Consider the following 15105-nt stretch of genomic DNA (forward strand, 5'->3'; position numbering starts at 1 on the left):
TAATCAACTACAGATAAAAGGAGCAGAGGTTCCGGCTTATCGCCTTCACACTCCAAAGTATGTAGCCTGGATAGACATGCACATGTGACAAAGGACAGCATGAGGCTGCTTTGATTCCCAAAGTTAACACCTCAGAAAGCCCCTTGAGAAATACATTTACTCAGCAATCCTGTACATCTTCGAGCACGACACCGCCTTCACTCGGAAGGGAGGGGTGCTTAGTAACCTGTGCTACCAAAGAATCCACTTTAGGCTGAATAAAAAGCTGCTGGCACTCCTGTGCCATAGGATACAGCAGTGGTCTCAAACTCAAACCCTTTGCAGGGCCACATTTTGGATTTGTAGGTACTTGAAGGGCCGCAGAAAAAATAGTTAATGTCTTATTAAAAAAATAACAATTTTGCATGAGGTAAAACTCTTTATAGTTTATAAATATCACCCCCCCCCCCCCCGAAGACCTTATATGTTCCCCCCTGGCCTACTAGTCTTAGTTTCAGCTAATTACCGCAGCCTGCAGAGAGGATCGCCAATGCTGTAGCGTTCCTTGCAGGCTGCCATTGGCCTCCGCAGCACGTTCCCTCTGCCGCGGTGCTGCCCCACCTCTGACATCAGGGGCAGGATCGCGGCAGAGGGAACGTGCTGCTGAGGATGACAGCAGCATGCAAGGATCGCTACAGCACCGCCAATCCTCTCTACAGGCTGCGGTAATTATCTGAAGGTAAGAGTGGGAGGCCAGGGGAAAAGCCAGAGGATGCTGCAAAGAGCAGGCAGCACTAGTACAGACTGTGGGCCACAAAATAGTACCTGGCATGTGGCCCCCGGGCTGCGAGTTTGAGATCACTGGGATACAGCCAAGATATTGCTCTTGCTACCTTAAGAGACCCTTTAGGAGAATCCCACAGCTCCATGACTAAGACATTTATCTCCAGCTGCCAGGGAAATGTAGAAGTCTGAACCCTCACTCCACTCATAAGGGAGAAGGAAGTAGAAGGAACTGGCTGGGAGTCTAAATTCAGAATGAAAAGACTCCAAAATGAGATCTGGCAGGGCCGTGGGTTTAAACAGCACAGGACCATAGGATCATCTTCAGGATCCAAAGCCATAATAGGATCTAAAGCGTCAGTCTGCAGACCAGCCTCTCCTGATATGGGAAGCACATCTGTTTAGACAATAAGAGAACAGTGAAAGACTCATCATCCTCTGTACCCTCTGTAAACAGGTCTCCCAAGTTCTGGGCAGCGGTAGAGTGTAGGTAGATGTCCCCTGAGGGGCTGTGTCCTTACGTGCCGGGTCTGTGCTTTGGGAGAACAGTTCTCTCGAAAGGCTCAAAAGGCTTTCCACATCAAACTGATGAATTCCTAAGAAAGAGCCATGCCAGGGAGTGCAGTCAATCTGTGACAACTCTATTTTGCGTTTCTTGGGTTCTGCAGCTTCTGCCCGTGACGGTCACTGTTACCAGGACTGAAAAAGAGAAATGCCCACCCTAGCAGGCTAGCTACCCTTTCTTCAAGCCAAGAACACAAAGGAGAGGGTAAGCTGGACACTCCTGTCTCTCCTTCCTTCTCAGCATGGCATATGGCGCAAGGATTTCTGAGGCGCAAAATTTGTGCCATCCTGGCATGGGTTGGGGTAAAAGAGCCCAAGGACTCCATCCCAACAAGTTTTGAGGTAAAAGGAGACAATTTGGAGCTGCAGGAAACTTTTTGAAAAAAAAAAAAAAATAGATAGATAGCTAAAAATCCAAGATGGCTGCCATCAGGATTTTGGCACGAAAAATTGCTAAAAATAAAATCCCCAAAAGTGAAAAAACAGCATATTTAGGATTTTTGAGGAGGGGGATCATGCAGGAACCCACAAAAACTGGAATTTCAGACTCCCCTCAGATTCACCTCAGAGGCTGTAACAGCCATACTCACTATGCAACCTGCCTCAGCTCTGTACAGTAGCTGGAAAGGGAAAATAAATCACTGCCTCGTGCTGAAAAGCCTTTCCAATGCTGATCTTCAGGCTGCTAGTCAGACACACGGCTGACTGAACTCCCACCCCCGTGGACTGCCAGATAAGCTACCAGAAGGGGGGAGGCAAAAACACCCAGCACCCTGCAAAGAACTGCTGACAGCATGTGCTCAAACCCCTGCAAAGCAGTAAATGAGGTATGGTAGGCAGGGATGGCCCGAGCTCCCAAAATACTTTTGAAGGCTGGCTAACAGGTACCACAAGGGATTGGCCTGTCAGCTGCAGACCCCAGTCTGCTTCTTCTCCATGCAAGCAGAGCCGACCCTGGAATTGGGAAGCTCTGAGCACCCAAACCGTCAAAAATTAACTGAAAAACACTGAGTAAAAGAAATAAAAGAGAGCAGAATAGAAACACTACTTCAGGCTTGCATACAGAAGGAAATAAATGTAGGTAGCAGTAGAGCTCCCAGTGAAGTAAGAGGGTTACAGAAAAAAATCTGGAGTGGATTTTCTTCTGCAGAGCTTAAGGTGTTGGGGAGATTACCTGCTTATCCAGAATTACACACCTATTGCACTAGGAAAAAAGTGTTAAGTTAGATTTTGGATCCCACTGCCAGTTTTTATTTATTTATTTATTTAAAAAAACTTATATACTGCTTTAAACCAAAGCAGTGTACAATCAACATACAAAATATAAAACGTGCATCAAGCAAGCAACTCTTCCAAAACCTAATGCATTAAATTCCCCAGCTCCGGGGGGCACGTGATGCCGGGAGGGTGAACGGACGTGCCTCTGTGCAGCTCCGGGCTGTGCCGAAATATTCTGTTTTTAAATCTGCTTTTCACTGATCGGCGCAGTGCCTAAAATTACAGACCTGAATGGCCTTGCTGTGCTGCATCTGCGCCGATAAGATTCTTTGGGCCGGGCCGCGTTGATGGCAGCAAAATCTGCTAGGACTGCGAGGGACAAGCAGAAGGGACACGACAACAAGATGGCGGAACACCACGAGGCGCCTGTCTTTACACTGGAGGCAGCGGCGGTTCAAGAGCTCACGCGTTCGCTTACCCTAGTTATGGAGGACAAGCTTGCTATTATACATACCTTCATGGAAGGTATTAAAGAAAGTCTAGATTCGCAAGCTGGTCGGCTCCAACACGTCGAGGACAGGATAGCCCAGCAAGAGGACATCACAGCTAATTTTGAAGAGCGCCTTCGTACGCTGGAATCAGCGAATAAAGCCACGGCGGAACGTCTTGAGGATCTGGAAAACAGAGGACGCCGCAAGAATTTGAGGTTTGTGGGGATCCCTAATTCCATCAGGGATGTCGATCTGCGCAAGTGGTTGGAGGACTGGTTGCCTAAAACTCTTGCTCTGCCTATACCCGCTGGCGCCATTTTCCATCGAATGGGCTCACAGATTGGGCTCCCAACGTGATGAGGATTCCCGGCCAGTCATCGCACGTTTTCTTAATTATGCTCTGAAGGAGCGTGTGCTGGCCCACTACCGTAAGGACGAGATCTTAACTTGCACCTGGAGGATCATAATATGCTCATCTTTCAGGACTTCTCGCCCCATGTCTCCTCGAAGCGCCGGGCCATGGCACCCCACTGCAGTGAGCTGTTTAAGCGTAACATCCGCTTTTCGTTGCTGTACCCTGCACGGGCAAGGGTGACCTATAATAACTCTACTGCTTTCTATAACACACCAGAAGAGCTGGAGGGGTTTCTTAAATCTTTACCTGCTCCACTACTAGGGGATCGCCATCCTTCCTGAGTCTGTTCTCGGAGAGCCACCATGCCGCCTCCCAGGTTCTGTTTTGTTTGTCTCTGTTGGACATGGGGGGGTTCCTGTGCAGGCCCCGATTGGCACCTGCCCTTCTGTGTGACATTTGTTGGGGTGGTTGTTCGGATATCCTGAGGGCCTGAAGAGGCTAGTTTTCCTCCGGTGGCAATTGCTCACTCAACTTTGGAGCTACGCGCCTGCATTTCTGACATGCCTGCTTTCCAGCAACAGATGCCTCGCTTTGTCACAGTGTCTGCGGGATCGCGATCCTGTTCTACAGCCCATGGATCTTTAACTTCTGGAGGGCCATTTGTGGTTGATTATAGCACTGTGCACTGGCCATCTCTGCCTTGGGGCCCTGAGAGCACTTTCTCCAATGTTCAGCCTATTTGTTTCTTCACAGACCTTGTTCTTGTGGGCTTGATTTTGTGGAGCACTGCATTTTCCTTGTTCCACATGTTCTTGACGGTTATTTTCTGTTCATCACATAGTTTAGATGTTCGTCTTTCTACTCTTTGAGGATTTGCCTTCCTGGACTTTGGGACTCTACTCCTACCACCAATGTTCCCATCTACTGTGATGCTTTGAGCCTTATCTATGTAGGGCCATGGTCTCACAGGGCCTTGGCCCCCTGGGGTCGCAGTGCTGTCTGTTATGATGCGGCCTGGGGCTGCACGGTTGGAGGTTCTAAGGGTTGGGGTTTAGCAGGGGATTTCCCATGCTATGTTTGGAATTGGGGTATGATGGGGTGGGGCAGGGGGCTGTATGACTGTTTTCTCTGCCGGAGGGACGTTGCAAGTTGGGGTTTCTCACTGTTTGTATTTTATACTTTGCTGCTGTGTGAGCTTACCAGGGTGGGATATTGCTGGGACGTCCCACTCTTGTTTACTTGGTCGTTCCATATCTGGTTCTTACTGCCCCGTGTTCTTTATATGCCATGACTTTATTGAATGTGAAATCACTAAATGTGGCAGGGATACACTCCCCTATTAAACGTACAAAATTATTAGCCTATCTTAAAAGGGAACACACTGACATTGCCCATTTGACTCCTCTTGAACATGGTAAGCTCCGCAGGGAGTGGGTGGGACAGGTGTGCTATGCTTCTTATACAGCTAGGAAATGTGGGGTGGCTATCCTTATACATAAAAACATACCCTTTCATATTCATAACCAAATTGCTGATCCTAATGGACGGTATATTATACTGGTTGGGGAACTATGGGGCAAACCTTTAGTATTGTGTAATATATATGCTCCTAACCTCTATACCCACGCATTTTTTGCGTCCTTGGTGGGCCACCTGGCTCCACATTTGCCCCAACCGATCATTTTGGGTGGCGATTTCAATTTTGTAGCTCACCCCCAATAGGATCATAAACCCGCTAAACCGGTACCGAAGGGACACTTCACAAAAGGGGTGCACTTTCTCATGAAGGAATTGAGTCTGCTGGACTCCTGGTGTACTCTGCATCCGGATGAGCACGATTTTTCCTTTTATTTCCACCCTCACTCGACTTACTCTCACATTGATTACATCCTTATTTCTGCTTCTTTCTTCCCCTACCTAACGGATGCCAGTATCTCTGTGCCTCTAGTCTCTAACCATGCTCTCTTGGGCCTTGCCTTACAGTTTGGCTCTCAGGCGGCGGGTCGTGTTTGGCATATGTCACCACATCTCTTCAAAGATGCTTCGTTTCGTGAGTTCTTTCAGAAGAAATGGAATGATTTTGTTCATACCAATTCAGTGGAAGATGCGGGCCCAGTTATTTATTGGGAAGCCGCTAAGGCGGTCATGCGGGGGCACATTTTGGCTTATTCTGCCTCCTTGAAAAAACAACGAGATGGGGAACTTCTTTCTTTGTCCAGAGATCTTGCTGCTTATAGGACTTTTCATATTTCTTGTCTTGATGATACTATCAGACAGGCCATGAGTATTATTAAATCTAAAATTAACCTTCTTTTAGATCAACGAGCTAGCCGTAACATCTACTGCTATAAATACAAACTACATCGTTGGGGTGATAAAACGGGGCGGTTGTTGGCCAATTTGGTGCGATCTCATAAAGCGCGGCACACTATAACTGCTATTAAAGACAAACAGGGAGTAACTCATATTACTCATCAGGCTATTACACAACAATTTGTGCAATTTTATTCCGACCTTTATGCCACTCAACCTTATGATGCGGCCGCTAGCGACAAGTTCTTTCAAGGAATCTCTCTCCCTACGCTGACTGATGACCAACGTGCTGCTCTTAATGGCCCCATTACAGGCGAGGAGCTGCAGGTGGCCATCAAAAAACTTAAGCTAGCCAAGACGCCGGGACCTGATGGTCTTGGCCCCGAGTTTTATAAACTTTTGGACCATTCGGCTTTATTCTCTTTACAGAATTACTTTATGGGTCTCCGCACTACTACTCCCCCAGGGGATTCTCATAACAGAGTGCATATCATCATTCTTCCCAAGCCTGGGCGACCGCTTGATGCCCTGGGGTCTTACAGGCCTATATCCCTTCTCAATCAGGATATCAAAATTTTGGCTAGTATTCTTGCGGCGCGACTCAACGACTTTCTTCCCTCTCTCATTCATGAAGACCAGGTGGGCTTTGTACAGGGTAGGCATGCCTCCATGAATCTTTTGAAGGTTCTCGCGGTGCTGCAGTCCTCCCATGTCCTCATCGATAGAGCGTTCATTACCAGCTTGGATGTCGAGAAGGTGTTTGACATGGTCTCCTGGACCCACCTCTTCGGGATTCTTGATTGCCTCGGCATCCGAGGCGACTTCATTGACTGGCTGTTAGCATTGTATCATAATCCTCACTCCCAGTTATTGGTGAATGGTGGAGTGCCGGATCCCTTCCCTCTTGGGAGGGGCACATGGCAAGGTTGTCCCCTCTCGCCGCTTCTCTTTCTTTTATCCTTAGAGCCTTTGGCCGCCCAGATCCATCAGGACACCCAGTTAGAGGGACTTTGGGTGGGCAGCCGGGAATTCCATATTAGCATGTTCGCTGATGATATGCTCCTATATGTTAATTATGCTGACCGGACCATGCCCGCCTTAATGTCGATCATTCGATCTTATGGCATCTTTTCAGGCCTCAAAATTAACTTCGAGAAGACGGAGGCTCTTTTGTTAGGACCCTCAGCTGTGGAACCTTGGTGTAAGGAACTGGGCGTCGGCATAGCACCTGGGAAGTTGAAATATTTAGGCATCATGCTTTATCGAGACTCACGTAAGCTGTACGATGCAAAAATCATTGCTACTATTGGACGGATTAAAGCTCTTTGTCTCAAACGGCATTCGCTCCCCCTTTCCTTGCTGGGTCGAATGGCATTGGTGAAAATGGTGTTATTTCCGAAACTGCTATATCCGTTGCAAACAATTCCTGTCTGGATCTCACATACAGACGAGCATTCTTACCAATCTATTGTCCACTCTTTTGTCTGGAGCGGGAGGGTGACCCGCATCAATGCTCTTAAATTGTCCCAGAGTAGAGACGGGGGGGGGGGGTTAGGCTTACCTGCTCTTCGTGTCTACAATGTGGCGGCGCTTCTTCGCTGGATCCATGAACAATTGGTATCTTCGCGTCGTTATTCTCCGGCAGCCTTACTTGAGGACTGTTGCTCACCCTGGTCTTTTTTCATCTTTCATTCATGGGGCGGGGGGCTTTGTACTCCTTCTCTCCCATTCCTCCTTCCTTTTCGTAGAGCATGGCACTGGTGGCGTATGCAGCAGGGCAGGTTGCCTACTGTTTCTCCTTTTCTTTCTCTTATTCGCAATCCTTTTTTTGTTCCCGGAGTGGGGGGCCTGGCGGATCTGAAAGGACGCACGGTGCGTGATATGACCTTGGCTCCTGTACTGGCTTTGGGGGGAGGAGTGTTTCCTTCTTTTGCTCAAATGCAGACCTCGTGGTCTTAACCCCATGCCCACATTTACACTTATCTCCAAATTCATCACTACTATCATTCCCTAGTACGCACTCACGGGGACAGCTGGGGTTATGGCACTTTGGACACGATTTTCCTCTCCACCTCCACAGCAACCAATAAAATATCCACTTGGTATGGAGAGGGGAGGGATAGAATTGGGGAGCGTGGTCTCAACATTCTGGTAGGAGAATGGACTGCCGAACTTGAGTTGGATGTATCCATCCATGATATCCGACTCCTCTTCCAAACGTTATACCTCAATGTGAAAGCAGCGACCTTGCAAGAGACACAATACAAAATATTGCACCGCTCTTACCTAACCCGAGCCCGGGGACATGTTATGGGGTTATGGCCTGATGATAAGTGTCTTAAATATAAAACCCATAGGGGTAATTTCCTTCACTCCTTTTTTTGTCTATTCAAAGCTGTTTTTCTGGAACTCAGTTAGGCAGTGTTTGTGCTGTTTTACTGCATTGCACGTTACCCTGGAATGCATCTGCTCTTCTGTTGGGGGATGTCCATGACCTCCAACGCCATGGCTTGGATTTCCCCTCCCAGAAATTTGTTCTACATGCGATTCTTGTGGGGAAAAAGCTTATTCTGAAATAATGGACTTCTGAGGAGGCACCACCCTACATCCTGTGGGTGGCCATGATGCAGCAGCAAGCCCGCTTTGAGTTGGACACTTACGTGCCCCGCCCAAGGACCACTGGAAGTCTTACTGTTCACTCTGGCAGCAGATTTTGGACAGGGATGCCTAGTTGCTACAGACTGTTCTCCTGTGTCAGCTTGTGTGGTTTTCCGGATCTTCCTTTCACTTTTGTTCACAACATAGCCATTTCCGGCAGAAAGAGTGTGCTTGTGTGTATGTGTTTGTGCATGTGTGAGTGTATGGTTGTGTCTGTATGGGTCTGTATGGGTGTGTTTCTGTATGGTTTGGTTCGTTATGCTTGGATGCGGTTTGCTTGTCCTGAATCGTTTGGGGATTCTGGTTTTTCTCTATACTCAAATTAGACGGAGGGTGCTGGACTGCGAGCCTTGCACGCCTTTCCCATTGACCATTCTGTGGTTCCATGGTATCCTCTGTGTACTTTGCGAGTTTTTCTTACTCCTTGTACCATTCTGCTACTGTTTGATACCCTGTCTATTTTGCTGCCTAGTATTCGGCTCTTGTTGTCCAGTTGTCTTTTGTCTCAATAAACATGATATTAAAAAAAAAAAAAAAAAAATTCCCCAGCTCCACATAAAAGCTGATACATACAATATGTCTTTCAGCATTTTTTAGGAAATAAATATTGATTATGCATGAAATCAATTTACATACACTGAATTTCCAATCCATGCAAATATTCTGACGAGCTAAATTTCCAATTCTTTTTTGAGGCTGAGGTATGTGGTCACCGAAATTCTAGGTCAGGGGAGAGCATACACACTTTCGAGTCTGGGGTAGGTTTACATTATAATTCTGGGCCCACATTGTAATTCTGGGTCTAGTGGATATACACATTGTACTTCTGGATCTAGGAAGAGTACACATTGCAATTCTGGGTCCGGAGAGAGTACACATTGGAATTCCGGGACTATGGGTAGTACATATTGTAATCCTGGGTCTAGAGGGGGTACACACATTGCATATTGTACCAAAGGAGTTCAAGTAGCCCACGCGGGAACATCCCCACAAGATACACACCCTTCCATATTTGGGATAGGTACACACTGTAGTTCTGGATCTGGGGAGTCCGGGTTAGGTACACGATATAGTTCTGAGTCTAGGGAGAATACAAGATTATGAGCATAATGCTAATAGTGTCCAAGTAGCTCAAACGAGATGTAATAAAAACACATGGAGGGCTATGTACGTTAATGCACACAGTTTGGGTAACAAGATACTGGAACTGGAAACAGAAATAAGGAATGCCGACCTGGATGTGGTGGCAATATCTGAGATCTGGCTCACGGACTCCCATGGGTGGGACATGGTCATACCGGGTTACAACTTGCTTCGCCAGGACAGGGAGGGCAGAATGGGAGGAGGTGTAGCATTATATACAAAAGATGACATTAAGGTCACAAGAATCGCAGACGTCCAGTACACTGGGGAATCTCTTTGGGTTAATTTGGCCAGAGGGAAGGACAAATGCCTGTATCTTGGCGTAATTTACAGACCCCCAAGACAACAGGATGACCTAGATATGGATTTAATCGGAGATATAGAGAATATCACCTTGCGTGGGGACACAGTATTGTTAGGTGACTTCAACATGCCTGATGTGGATTGGGACACACTTACCGCTGCTTCCGGCAGCAGTAGAAGGCTATTGAACTCTTTGAGGGGAGCACGTCTCAGGCAACTGGTGTTGGACCCAACAAGGGATCAGGCATTACTGGACCTGTTACTTACCAATGGGGAAAGTGTCACAGAAGTCTCGGTGGGAGACACACTGGCCTCCAGCGACCACAACATGATATGGTTCAATCTTAGGAAAGGCTTCACTAAATCCACTACACTGACCAAGGTCCTCAAATTCAAGGACACAAAACTTCCAAAACATGAGCGAATTTGTTCACCAGGTGCTACAAAGCCAAGCAGAAACCGATAGCGTAGAAGAAATGTGGTCGACTCTGAAAGCCACCATACAGGAAACGACAAACCGCTATGTTAAATTAGTAAGTAAACGGCGTAGGAACAATAAGCCGCAGTTGTTCACTGTGGAGATCTCAGACCTCATCAAGGAGAAGAAAAAAGCATTAATCTCTTACAAACAATCAGGGAAACAAGACTCTAGAGCAGAGTACCTGACCAAGTCAAAAGCCGTCAAAACTGCAGTCAGGGAGGCTAAATTCCACATGGAGGAGTCTCTAGCAAAGAACATCCAGAAGGGAGATAAATCATTCTTCAGGTACATCAGTGACAGAAGTAAAAACTCGGGAGGGATTGTACGTCTTAGGAAACCAGACGGAGAATATGTGGAAAAGGACTCAGAAAAGGCACAACTATTAAATGAATATTTCTGCTCAGTCTTCACCCGAGAAGCGCCGGGGCAAGGCCCTCAACTACAGACAAGGGTTAACTCGGCTGACCCATTTAGTAATTTCAAGTTTACACCCAGCAGTGTCTACGGTGAACTGTCAAGGCTCAAGGTTAACAAGGCTATGGGGCCTGACAACCTACACCCCAGGGTGCTCAGGGAGTTGAGTGATGTCTTGGCGGAACCGCTGTCCGCGCTCTTCAACCTCTCCCTTAGTACAGGCAGCGTCCCGTTGGACTGGAGGACAGCTAACGTCATTCCACTCCACAAGAAAGGCTCAAAAATAGAGGCAGCAAACTACAGACCGGTGAGTCTCGCATCAATAGTGAGCAAACTAATGGAAACCCTGATCAAACACCAATTAGACACGATCCTTAATGAGGAGAATCTACGGGATCCCCGTCAACATGGATTTACCAAGGGGAGATCCTGCCAATCCAACCTGATCAGCTTCTTTGACTGGGTGACGAGGAAGCTAGATGTTGGGGAGTCCCTGGACATCATATACCTGGACTTTAGCAAAGCATTCGATAGCGTACCACACCGCAGGTTGCTAAGCAAGATGAGTTCTATAGGATTGGGCGAGACATTGACAAAATGGGTTGGGAACTGGCTTGGAGGTAGGCTTCAAAGGGTAATGGTGAACGGCACCCCCTCTGAAATGACGGAGGTGATCAGTGGAGTGCCCCAAGGCTCAGTCTTGGGCCCGATCCTATTCAATATCTTCATAAGTGACTTGGCAGAAGGGCTCCGAGGTAAAATAACATTATTTGCCGATGACGCCAAGCTAAGCAATGTAGTGGGCAAAAGCACAACGGACAAAAACTCAATGCCCGACAACATGATGCACGATCTACTCCTACTGGAGCACTGGTCTAGGACCTGGCAACTTAGTTTCAATGCCAAAAAATGCAAAGTTATGCACCTGGGTAGCCAAAATCCATGCAGGACTTATACCCTTAATGGTGAGATCCTAACAAAAATGGTAGCAGAGCGAGACTTAGGGGTGATCGTCAGTGAGGACATGAAGGCTGCCAATCAAGTGGAGAAAGCTTCATCCAAGGCAAGACAAATCATGGGTTGCATACGCAGGGGTTTTGTCAGCCATAAGCCGAAGGTCATTATGCCATTGTATAGTTTCATGGTGAGGCCCCACCTGGAATACTGTGTGAAATTCTGGAGGCCGCATTATCACAAGGATGTGCTGAGGATGGAGTTGGTCCAGAGAATGGCCACCCGGATGGTCTCGGGACTCAAGGATCTCCCGTACGAGGAACGGTTAGAAAAATTACAGCTATACTCGCTCGAGGAGCGTAGAGAGAGGGGAGACATGATCGAGACATGATCAAATATCTCACGGGCCGCATCGAAGCAGAGGAAGATGTCTTCTTTTTCAAGGGTCCCTTGGCAACAAGAGGGCATCCGTGGAAAATCAGGGGTGGGAAACTGCGAGGTGACACCAGGAAGTTATTTTTTACTGAAAGGGTAGTTGATCGCTGGAATAGTCTTCCACTTCAAGTGATTGAGGCCAGCTGCGTGCCTGATTTTAAGGCCAAAGGGATCGACACGTGGGATCTATTCACAAGGTAAAGGTAGGAGAGGGTCATTAGGGTGGGCAGACTGGATGGGCCGTGGCCCTTATCTGCCGTCTATTTCTATGTTTCTATGACTACGGAGTCCACAGGACAGGCTTGGGAGGCCTTGTGTTAAGGATTCTAGATCTATGGTATAGGAACAATTCCTCATGGAAGTTCCAAATTATATCTATTAAAAGGCAATTTCTTACTTGCTGTTGCAAAAGTACTTCATCAGCTCATTGGAAATCACTTGAAAGCCCAACTATTTTTGTCTGGACACTGAAATTGAAACTGGTAGGGGAATTAATTTAGTTAACAGATAAGATTAGGGGAAAATATGAACAAAATGCTGAGGAATGGGTGCATCATGAGCAGATAGAAGGAGGAGTCTCTTCATGGTTTGTTTGTATTCAATATTACAGTATATTTATTTAGTAATTGTGCTTGCTTTTTGGAAAAGTTTAATTTAAAAAATGACAAAAAAAGGTGACTGTTACTGATTTCTAAGCAGGCCAGACAGGAGACAGTAGCCATGCTGGGCTAACACAGAACTTCCAATAAAACCTGATTTCAAATAAAGAGGATATATGATAACTCCAGTACATTTTGAGAATATGTCTTTAGATAATACAAAAGTTGTCTGTAGATAATGCAAAAGATAATTTATGAATTAGAAGTACTAGGAAAACAGAAAATTTCTTTCCAACAAAAGAAAGTTAAAGGGAGCTTTGTATTTCCGATTCAAAGCCACAGCAGTGTGTGTGCAATGATGCAACAAAATGTGTTTCGATTCCTTGCTCATGTGGGAATCTTTAAGACAGTAATCTTTACTGTTTTAATTAAAATTCAGATATTTCTTTGATCTAAAATCCTATAAAAGCTGTGCTCTTATGGTAAAGAAACTAAGAGAAATTACTTGTAACATGTGCTTTGTATTTCCTGAATAAAAGAAACTTATACTGGCAATAATTTATTTACATTTTATTTCAGGTTTAGATTTTTTTTTTTTTTAATCTATAAAACATTCATTGGTAAAGTTAAAGAATTTAAGTGAAAGATATATATACTGTCACTCAACTACTCACATTATCTTTGGACCAAGGGTTCCTCGCATGGATCGTCTCACTCATCTTGTTCCATGTTCCCCAATACGCCGGCCGGTAATTTTCACAAAACTGCAATAGTTTCATCCTCCCAAACCTCCTCCTCTCTGAAATATCATCAGTTTCATTGTTTGCCACCAAAACCAAGTCACTATTGAGGGGAACTTCTGGTGTGGTCAATATTTGCACCTCATCTGGTTCACCATTTTCCAATACAATTGCATCACTAAAGAAAGAAGTACCAAGGACAATGAGATACATACACAACCTCCATCCTCTCTCAGCAAATCCTTACAACTTACTAAAGGGAATGACAGGGAAAGGGAGAAATGGAGAACTTAGGCCTTACCCAATTTTCTTTCCTTTAGTCCCTCCAGACCTTTACAGACACTTGAGTTTATGAACTCCTACCAGCAGATGGGAGACTAAACCTTTACCATCAGTGTGACCTATAATAACCCTGTGCATCCTACATCCAGCCAATATTGTCATAACAAAGCTAGATGCACTGTTCACTATTTTACTAACTTCATTTTCCTTTAGTGAAGGGGAAATTAGTTCTTACTTGCTAGTTCTCTTTCCTTTTGTCCCACCACATCAATCCAGAACGTGTGAGTTGTTTTGTCCATCTGCCAGCAAGTGGAGACAGAAAACCACAGAACTATACTCTACATTACAAGGACACTATGCAGCTCTAGCACTTCAGTATTTGACTAACAAAGCAAGGAAAACCTGTAAACTATTGAAAACTCATGCATCTCAAACATAAGCATTTCTTTAGATTAAAAGAAAGAAATACAAGAAAGAGCTGGAATTCCTCCCCAAAATAACTGGCTCTGGATGAGAGTGGGAACCTGGACTGATCTAATGGTACTAAAGGAAATAAATTAGTCCATAAGAGCCGAAGGCATACATTAGGGTCACAACAAAGCAGTAGTCAAAAGGGGATGGATTCAGAAGCCTCAATCATCAAAGCCACAAAGTTGTCTTCTTCTCTCACTATTTCATCCAAATAATATTTAGAAAAAAAAAGTGTGGAAAGAAGACTGTCACTGCTCTACAAATGTTTAATGGAGAAACTGCCTTGAACTCCACTCAGGAATAAGCAACACCTCTCACAGAATACACCCTTAGAGCTCAGGATGGCCGCTTGCCTGCAAGGTTATATGCAAAAGAAATCATCTTGTTCAACCAATAAGCAACAGTTTTCTTAGACTAAAGGCAGCTTCATCCTTTTTTGAAGTTGTAAACAGTACAAACAATTTGTCAGGTCTACAAGTCATTACTGATAATGGATGTTCTTTGAACATCCAGAAATCTTAAGAGTACAAAAATCAATTCTATAGCCCTCCCTATGGAAGGCAGGGAGAAACGAGGCCCAATTCCTGCTTATGTGACGTGCAGACACAGATATTGGCAAAACAACTTGCAGCTCTGATACTCGGCATGCCAAAGCATCAGTCATGAGAAACACAGTCTTCAATGAGATCAAGTGTAGCCATTTTAGAAAGTGCAAATGCAGGTCTTTCAAGCACCTTGAGGATCAGATTTAAGATCTATTCTGGACATACATTTTGAACTGAAGAATGGAGATTATTAACCTCTTTCAAAAAAATGAGCCACGTATGGATGAGAAGCCAAGAAAATAAGCAAAAGCAGACACCTGAACCTTCAAGAAGCTTAAGGTAAAGCCCTTTGAAAGGCCATCATAAAGAAAATAGAC

At 45.6% G+C, this 15105-nt stretch overlaps 1 protein-coding gene across 6 annotated transcripts in view; it reads right to left on the minus strand.

The window, feature by feature from the left end:
• The window catches only part of CHAF1A (chromatin assembly factor 1 subunit A), a 215236-nt gene that overhangs the window by 65738 nt on the left and 134393 nt on the right, over nt 1–15105 (minus strand). For all 6 annotated transcript variants that reach the window (XM_033954408.1, XM_033954407.1, XM_033954406.1 and 3 more), the window contains one exon: nt 13365–13608. In XM_033954408.1, coding sequence (XP_033810299.1) covers nt 13365–13608 — 244 coding nt within the window. The remainder of the gene's footprint in view (nt 1–13364; nt 13609–15105) is intronic.

Source organism: Geotrypetes seraphini, chromosome 8 (assembly GCF_902459505.1).
Source record: "Geotrypetes seraphini chromosome 8, aGeoSer1.1, whole genome shotgun sequence".
In the NCBI taxonomy this organism is placed as follows: domain Eukaryota; kingdom Metazoa; phylum Chordata; class Amphibia; order Gymnophiona; family Dermophiidae; genus Geotrypetes; species Geotrypetes seraphini.